At 36.3% G+C, this 9,738-nt stretch overlaps 1 protein-coding gene across 3 annotated transcripts; it reads left to right on the top strand.

Annotated features, from left to right (window-relative positions):
* The first annotated feature begins 2,920 nt into the window (after positions 1 to 2,920).
* LOC106874596 (zinc finger protein 91) lies at positions 2,921 to 8,052 on the top strand. 3 transcript variants are annotated; one of them, XM_052976258.1, is made up of 2 exons: positions 2,921 to 3,480; positions 5,119 to 8,052. In XM_052976258.1, the coding sequence occupies exon 2, from the start codon at positions 5,397 to 5,399 to the stop codon at positions 7,749 to 7,751; it is 2,355 nt and encodes a 784-aa protein (XP_052832218.1). In that variant the 5' UTR covers positions 2,921 to 3,480; positions 5,119 to 5,396; the 3' UTR covers positions 7,752 to 8,052. The 3 variants fall into 3 exon arrangements, with proteins under 3 accessions (XP_052832218.1, XP_052832219.1, XP_052832220.1); XM_052976259.1 differs by having other exon boundaries at positions 2,921 to 3,763; XM_052976260.1 differs by having other exon boundaries at positions 2,921 to 4,922.
* The last annotated feature ends 1,686 nt before the right edge of the window (positions 8,053 to 9,738 follow it).

The following is a 9,738-nucleotide window of genomic DNA, read 5'->3' as shown; positions in this document are numbered from 1 at the left end:
TGTGATATCTGTGGTAAACCATTCTCATACAGAAGTACATTATCTGTTCACAAACGTATTCATACTGTGAAAAAAACAACATCATTGTGATAAATCCTTCCCTTATTCAAGTACATTAACTACTTATAAACATTTTCAAACAGTGGGGAAAAAACTATATCTGTGTTAGTCCGTTTGCATACAGAAATACATAAATTATTCATAAATGTAATCATTCAGAGGGGAAAAAAACCCATATAATGTAATATGTATGTTGTAAACTGTTCTTTCACAGTTTTGACCTAATTAGGCTCATGTTTTCATACAAAGGATATGCCATGTCACTGTAATGTGTGTAGTAAGTCATTCTGCAAAAGCTTATTGTTTAATTAAATACATTCAGGAGAGAAGGTATATTACTGTGATTTCAATGGTTAATCTGTCTCTCAAACACCTCATTTCACTGTTGGTACTCAAGAAATTAAAGTATTTGTATTCACCTTGTTAATAGAATTCCCTCTATAATTTATCAACTTCCACCAGGGGGTCATAGCCCCAATATTAAAACCATATCAGGGATCAAGGTTATGCCATATGGTGATGCTGTAAATTAAAAAAATCAACTCAAATGTCACTAAATGAATATGGTCAGGATGTAGATGGTCTCAATAAAAATTGAAAAACTACATAGGGATCCAATCAGTAAGTAATGGCAGGTTTCAAAGTAGGTATTTGTGTATACAATGTCTAATTCGACCAACATAGTAACACAGATGCAGGCCTGAATATGTGGTTAAGAAGTTTACAAACATATATTTTGGTTTCATCCTAGAATGCAGTACCTTGGGTAAGTTTTTTTTCTCCTAGGGTCAACTAATGCATTGTGCTTGAATTTGGTTGACAAACTGTGGAAAGCCTGTGAGAGACCATTTTGTTGATTGGTTGCTCTGTGATTTCAAAGACCTGGGATAAAAAAAAAAATCTTTTACTTGAAACACAGGTAAGTATTGTCAGGAAAAGCATCTGTCCAATCCATTCAAGTATGAGGAAAACAGACATTAAATTTATGATTGAAGAAATAATTTCGGTGAATAAACATGCCTTTGCACATAATGATCTCTGAGTTGAAAACAGGTGATAAAACAGTGAGAAATGCAGTCAGCATTCTAATATCATGGAAACAGTGGTGCCTACTTTGCAGGAATTCAATACAGTTTACTCTCTGATCTATTTGGTGCACAGAAGTTGTGGAATCAAGGACATGCTACTAACTGAACAAAGAAGTAGTTAGTGGTCAGAGCACCTGCTAAATAAATTGTTTGTTTGCAATGTTCAAAATCGTTGATAGTTTCTGTAACTGAGGTAAGTTAATCAGCAGTGTGTTCTGAAAATATGCAAGGGTTGGCTGTAAAGTACATAGGCTAACCAAGATTCTCCTTTGGAATGTTACCAAATGAGGTTTATTTTTCAACATAGTTCCCTTGGCAGTTCACTCACTTCTTCCATCAGTGTTGCAGTGCAAGAATCCTATTGATGAAAAAGCTTTTATCCTGTTGGTCAAAAACGTCTACAGATGTGATGTCATCATCACTGATACTTGTTCTCAGCCAGATGTTTTTATTATGTTGGGGAACATGATAGTTAGATTGGGTCAAATCAGAATAGGGAGGGTAATCAAGTTCAAAACCACAATCACACCATTGAAACCAAGGACTTGTGTACTGGAGCATTGTCCTGATGAAACAAGACCCCTTTTGTCAGTTTTCCTAGGTGTTTGGTCTTGGAAATTTTTGTGACTGCCTCAACAAGTTGGTATCGTACTCTCCATTGATGCTGTGGCCCTTTTGAAGGTAGTCAACAAACAGTGCATTTTGCATCCCCAAAAGCAGGCCATCACCTTCCCTGCAGATGAAACAACCTTGGCCTTTGAGCAGGTGAGGAGGGATGTTTCCGGTGTGTGCTTTGTTGCCTCAAACAATATCCGGTTTTCCCATAATGTGATCAGCCTAGTGTGCTTTTCATCAGGTGCCAGATGACCTGGCACCCACTGAATGGACACCTGTCATCAAGATCTTTGTACAGGATATTCTCAACTCTCATGGGATTTGCTAATTGATTTATAATCAGTTGCTGGTCATCCATCAGCATGTGAACATGAACAATATTTTTCCTCACTGGGCTAATTTGTTCAATTATACCCTTGAAGGTGGGGTGCTCCAGCATAGTTTCAGGCCATAGACTAAAGTAAGTCAAACATAAAGGACATACATATTCCAGCTTGACATGATGGTTGGTTATGTGTATGTTTCTCTCTCTCTATTTTGCCTTCTCTGTTCTTTTCTTTCCTTGTCTGCCCTATATTTCAGAAGACCGAATACCCAAAACATAAAAGACATTTTCTTCTGTTTTCCTATTTCCCATTTCCTGAGTGTCACTCAAATACACCCTCTGTTTACTGCTTTTTCTTTTCACTTTCTGCTAGTCCAACCAGATGCATAGATTCTTGGCTTTCAGCTAAATTATATTGAGTCTCTCTCTTGTTTTAACGTATGACCTCATTATCATTCATTGTTTCAGCTCACCCAAATCTTTCCTTCAGAAATGCTATACTTTCAGTGGTAGTAATAAATAATTGTGCATTTTTACTATAGCAAGCTTCACTCTCTCAATTTCATGGTTAAAATTCCCTTGCCTCCCACGTGCTCCACCTGTCACCTCCTTCATCCAATCCTATATCCTTCACCTTCTCTTCTCTAAACAGAAATTCACCCTTCACCACACCTCCACTGGTGTTCACTGCATTTGCCTCTACCCTCATTTCTATCAATCAGCCATTCTCCTTTCACACATTCTCAATCGTAACCGAAAACGAGGGGTTTGTGTCGAAAAAAAAATTAAATTAAAAAGGAGTGTTTTTGGGCGGGGTACAAAAGGAAGTCTTGTCTGTTATCTACTGTCTTATTTTCTAAAGATTAAAAAAAAACAAAAACAATTTGATATTTTTAAAACGTATGTATTTTATCTGGTTTAGTTATTTTATTTCGAAGATAGATCAAATCTCCGCTCGAAACACCGAGCACCGCCTTGTCACATCGCGAAATCTCCAAGGAGATGCTACCATTGAGGTAATATTTAATATCGAAAGTCGTCTGTCTTTTCGTTTTGAGTTCAAATTCCACCGTGGTCGACTTTGCCTTTCATCCTTTCGGGGTCGATAAATTCAGTACCAGTTGCTGCTGGAGTCGATCTAATCGACTGGCTCCCTCCCCACAAATTTCGGGCCTTGTGCCTAGAGCAGAAAAGAATATTTAATATCGAAAATACGGCTGGAGACATAATGTCAGCTTCACTCGTTTATTGTGACAAGAAGAAAGCAGGAGCACCTCCAATATTGGTGTAGAATAAAGTTGATAAAACATTGGTTAACCTCATTCTGACAATCAGATATTTACTTTGGTGAAAATGTATAACACACTGATTGATTGTTTACATTTGAAAACGGTAAGTTGATAAATGTCTGTTTTAATGTTGTAACGAAGTATGAAAATAACCCTTTCTTCAATAGTTGCAAGGAGTGAAATTTTGTTGCGGAGGGAATTGGTTTATTTCGTCAGCCTGCTACTCATCTCACCGACTTCTAAAGGATGAAAAGCAAAGTCGACTTCGGCAGAATTTGAACTCAGAATGTAAAGGCCGCTCGGCATTTTGCCTGGTGTGCTAACAGTTCTGCGAGCTCACACCCTTATGCATGGAGAAAATAAATTGGTTTCACTTGGAGGATAAGGTAATTATATTATAATGGGAAAAGATATTTCGTAAGAATACAGTGATTATATTAAACTGAAAATAATAATAAATTTGCAGAAAATATTTCTATGCCTTGGCTTTTACGTACACGACGATACTTTCAAACCGAAATGTTGATATGTATTTTTCAAAGCATCCTTTAGAAAATTAACTTCACGGCCAGTTCTAGAAATGAACTGAAATTACTATTAGCATGCGTAAAATATTTCGTTTGTTAATGTTCCTAGTTCGATATATAGTATTGCTCGAATAGTTTACATGGTCCTTCAAGGCGAAGGTACAACTCTGGAACCCTCATTGAAAATTTAATGAAGTTACGAAAAACAGTTGTGGAATCATCTGGAATTATTTATCTCAGATATCAGTGAAAATGGCTTCTCTTTGATTACGATCATGAGGAGTGAGGCTACTTCCTGCGAAGAATATTCAGAACAGATAACTCTCTCATTGCTCCTTCCCCACGTAAATGCATTTATTAGTCGTTAGATTTTCTTTTCCGTTAATGCTTTTTTTCTTTCTTTTCTTCGTCCATAATGTTTCTTCTTCCTTGATCTATTTCGAAACTCATAGCATCAGTTGATTATTGGTTTATGTTGATTAAAAGAGTTATTCAGTTACGGCTGATTTGGGGAGAGAACAGCAACAATGAGCCACTATAGTGGAGACTATGTGGTCACTCAGCCTTCTTGAAATAGGAGCCAAATTTCTCTCAAATTCAACTTAATTATCTTACAGAGGATGGCAGGGTGTACCGGGCGTTCTAGATAATGTATTCTTTGATATACAATGGCAGTGTTATGAACGGAATGTATATGATCACAAGTCTGCTTAGTAAAGAATGAAAGACCAGAGATTATGTAACAGTGACAAAAGATGTTTCTAGAAAGAGAGAAATGTTATTGTCCACTATTCAGAAAATTTTGGTATAGTGAACATAGACACAGATTAAGTGTAAGAGTTTATGTTGTAGGAGTGAGTTCAATCCTTAGGTAAATTAGGATGTGTATCTATCTATACACACACATGAGTGGTGCTGAAAAGTTCCTGGCTTTAAGGATATCATGAAAGGCCTGATTGGAGGCCCAACCTTCCGAAAAACTGAAGGACTGCTGCAATAAGTGTGTGAATCTAATTAAGTGAGTATTTTCTTTCACCCAAATGTTACAATGTTTATTGTAATGTATGTAAGGTGCAAATATAGTCTGTAAATATATAAACTGCAGTCAATTTTGTATAATGTAATTTAAATAACAAATTAAATGTAGAGGTTGATTGCTGAGTTCTGCTTTTTAATTATCTTCAATATCTTACCCTATTTCTCTATCATTTCAGAATACTAAATGGTATTGGCATTAAGGCTATATCATCAACGTTTATCATCATTTAAAGACTGAAGAAAATGGTTATACAGAAAACTGAAAAATATTTCTTTCATTGGCTGGAATATGTACAAAATGATTTTGCATTCTAATTAAATTTGCAAAAGGGCACTACACTCCTTTTCTAATACCAACAACTATAAAAGTCGATTGAAATATTGCAGAAGAAAGGAAAAAAACAAATGAAAAGTATCCATATACTGTCGTGAGAAAATTAAATGTTATAGAGCAATGAATTTCCACGAAGAAATGCCAAAAGAGATGGGGGAATCATCATACCACTGTGATACCTGTAAAAAGTCATTCTCCCTGAAAAGCAAGCTTACTACTCATAAATGTATTAATACAAGTAAGATACCAGAGAAACGGTATCATTGTGATATCTGTGGTAAATCATACAATGTAAAAATTTACTTAACTGAACATAAACATATACATACAGGAGAGAAACCACACAACTGTGATATCTGTGGTAAATCATTTGCTCGAATACGTACGTTAATTACTCATAAACATATTCATACTGGTAAAAAACCATACAGCTGTGATATCTGTGGTAAATCATTCTCTCTAAGAAGCCACTTAGCTGATCACATACGTACCCATACAGGCGAAAAACCATATCGCTGTGATGTATGTGGTAAATCATTCTCTCAGACAAATGGCCTAACTCGACACATACGTATTCATACAGGAGAGAAGCCATATAAGTGTAATATTTGTGGTGAATCATTCTCTGAAACAGGAAATTTAACTAAACACAAATACATTCATACAGGAGAGAAGTCATATCACTGTGATATCTGTGGAAAATCATTCTTTCAAAAAGTACATTTAAATTTTCACATGCGTATTCATACAGGAGAGAAACCATATCAATGTGATATATGTGGTAAATCTTTCAATAAAGGAAGTGCAGTAACTTCTCATAAGCGTATTCATACAGGAGAGAAACCATATCACTGTGATATCTGTAGTAAGTCATTCTCTGATGGAAGTAAGTTAACTGTTCACAAACGTATTCATACAGAAGAGAGGCCATATCCCTGTGAAGTCTGTGGTAAATCATTCATTGATGGACGTACCTTGACTAAACACAAACATACTCACACAGGAGGGAAACTATATCAGTGTGATATCTGTGGTAAATCATTCTCTCATGGAAGAGGAGTAGCCGTTCACAAACGTATTCATACAGGGGAAAAGCCTTATCACTGTGATATCTGTGGTAAATCATTCACTCAAACAAGCCAATTAACTATACACAGGAGATGCATGCATACGGGAGAGAAACCCTATTTGTGCAACATCTGTGGTGAATCTTTCACTGATGGAAGTGGATTAACTGTTCACAAACGTATTCATGCAGGGGAAAAACTTTATGACTGTCATATCTATGGTAAATCATTTTCCAGAACACGTGAATTAACAATACTTAAGAGACACAATGATACAAAGGAAAAACCATATGATTGTGATATCTGTGGAAAATCATTCCCTGCTGGAAGTAAACTAACTTTCCACAAGCGTATTCATTCAGGAGAAATACCATATTACTGTGAAGCTTGTGGAAAAGCATTCTCTCTAAAAAAGCAATTAACATTACACAAAAGACGCTTTCATACCAAAGAGAAACAATATCATTGTGATATCTGTGGTAAATCATTCAATGATCAAAGACCACTAAATCTTCATAAATGTATTCATACAGGGGAGAAACCATATAACTGTGATGTATGTAGTAAGGCGTTTATTTATAAAAATGCATTAATTGCTCACAAACGTATTCATTCAGGAGACAAACCATATCACTGTGATATCTGTGGCAAATCATATTCTGCAACCATTAAATTAACAATGCACAAAAGACGTATTCATACAAAAGAGAAAACATATCACTGTAATATCTGTGGTAAATCATTCACTGACCAAAGTCCATTAACTGTTCATAGACGTATTCATACAGGAGAGAAACCTTATCACTGCGATATCTGTGGTAAATTGTTTGCTTATGCGAGTGCGTTAACTGTTCATAAACGTATCCATACAGGAGTAAAACCTTATCGCTGTGATATCTGTGGTAAACCATTCTCTGAAAAATATCATTTAACTAAACACAAATATACTCATACAGGTGAAAAACTATACCACTGTGATATCTGTGGTAAATCCTTCTCTCAGACAAGCCATTTAACTGTTCATAGACGTATTCATACAGGCGAGAAACCATATCATTGTGAGATGTGTGATAAATCATTTTCTCAAACAGCTCATTTAACAATTCATAGACGTATTCATACAGGAGATAGACCCTATAAGTGTAATATTTGTGGTAAATCTTTCTCCCAAAATAGTGATGTGACTAAACACTACCGCATTCATACAGGGGAAAAACCTTACCAGTGTAATATCTGTGGTATATCATTCTCTTTAAGTACTGCTTTAAGTAGTCACAAATACATTCATACAGGAGAAAAACCATATCACTGTGATATCTGTGGCAAATCATTTTCCAAAAATAGTTTATTAACTAAACATACATGTGTTCATTCTGAAGAAAAACTACATCACGATGACATCTGTTAAAAAGCATCATTTTCTGTAGCAAATCACTCATCAACATTGAAAGATACCCTTTGTGAAGTGGGTGGCAAATGAACAGAGACATCAGCACTCTAATGTTGCCAGGGATATGAGGGCGTCTCCACTTCTGGCTTTATGATAGTACATCTAATACGCCTTCAAAAAGAATCATAAGTAGGGCAGACAGATATGATAACCTTGTCCCTGGAAAATAGAAATGAAATGCTTTTCCTGACTCATCTAACATGCAGAATGGATCTTTTTCTGTTATTTTGTGGTAGTAATAAATGATTCCTTAAAGATATTGCATTGGTTATTGATTGGTTTGGGGTTGTGGAAAGAAATAGTATTTTAGAAGGATCACATTGTTGTTCATATTTGTTTGCACATTTCATTGCATTTAAGATAGTTTTTTACATAACAAATATTGGTTATCATTTACTTTGCAATGTTATTCATTTGGGGATTTGCACATTGTCTAAAATGATGCTTATTTAAATATTAATAGAGGGAATACATTTAGCTCCAGGTTAGATCTGAATGAGAAAAAAAAAAGATCTAAACTATTCCAGTTTTTTCTAAATTCACATTTCAACTGAAATTGAGAAAAATTCAGATCAAAATTGATAAAACTTAAAATGCATTTTATTCCAATATAATCTGATTAAAAATAAATCTATTTGTAAGAATAATGCAATTTAAGATACTTAAGAATCATATCTTAACCTGAATAGTGTGCAGCCTCACCTGGTGTATGAGTACATATCATCATCATCATCATTTAACGTCCGCTTTCCATGCTAGTATGGGTTGGACGATTTGACTGAGGACTGGTGGACCAGGTGGCTACACCAGGCTCCAATCTGATCTGGTAGAGTTTCTACAGCTGGATGCCCTTCCTAACACCAACCACTCCGAGAGTGTAGTGGGTGTTTTTACGTGCCACCGGCACAAGGGCCAGTCACACGGTACTGGCAACAGCCATGCTCAAATGGTGTTATTTACGTGCCACCTGCACGGGAGCCACACCAAGAAAATAAGTATTTGTATTTACTTTAATATAGTTCTCTCTAATATCAATCAAGTCCGAACAGGCATAATAGTCTGGTTATATCCTTGTCAAATATCCCAATATTTGAACAATATCAAGGATCAAAGTTTTGTCATATGGCGATATTGGAAATTAAAAATGCCAGTGGAGTGCTAACAGCATCATCCAACTGGGATCACTGCCAGAGCAGTGGTCTTGCTCCCATGCCGGTGGCACGTAAAAAACACCATTTGAGCATGATTGTTACCAGTTTCTCCTTCCTCGCACTTGTGCCGGTGGCATGTGAACAAAACATTGAACTGACTTCTGTGCAGGTGGCACATAAAAAACACCATTTGAGCGTGGCCGTTGCCAGTACCGCCGGACTGGCCCTCGTGCTGGTGGCACGTAAAAAGCACCCACTACATTCTCAGAGTGGTTGGCGTTAGGAAGGGCATCCAGCTGTAGAAACTCTGCCAGATCAGATTGAAGTCTGGTGTAGCTATCTGGTTCGCCAGTCCCCAGTCAAATCGTCCAACCCATGCTAGCATGGAAAGCGGACGTTAAATGATGATGATGATGAAATGTCAATAAATGATGAAATCAATCATCAAGTCTGCGACAAGTGAAATACTTGTCAACCTCTCAATAAATATGCACAGGATGTAGGTGGGTCTCAACGAATGTGGAATATATACAACTGAAACAATCGGTTGTATATATTGAATCAGTTACTGGTAGAGTAACAAAGTTTTGGTAAGTAAAAATGAAGACAGCATTTTGACATCAGGGAATGGGTGATGCTTATGAGACAGGAAAGTAGTATGTAGAAATTCCATAGATTATATTCAGCATAAACTGTTGGGCTCAGAAGGTGTAGTGAAATCAAAGACAGGAAGAGAAGTGAATACCCCCTTATACACCCCATTATTAAAACTATTTTTTTAGTCATTGCACGGT

Source organism: Octopus bimaculoides, chromosome 24 (genome assembly GCF_001194135.2).
Source record: "Octopus bimaculoides isolate UCB-OBI-ISO-001 chromosome 24, ASM119413v2, whole genome shotgun sequence".
In the NCBI taxonomy this organism is placed as follows: Eukaryota; Metazoa; Mollusca; class Cephalopoda; order Octopoda; family Octopodidae; genus Octopus; species Octopus bimaculoides.
This window is presented reverse-complemented; position numbering and strand designations above follow the sequence as displayed.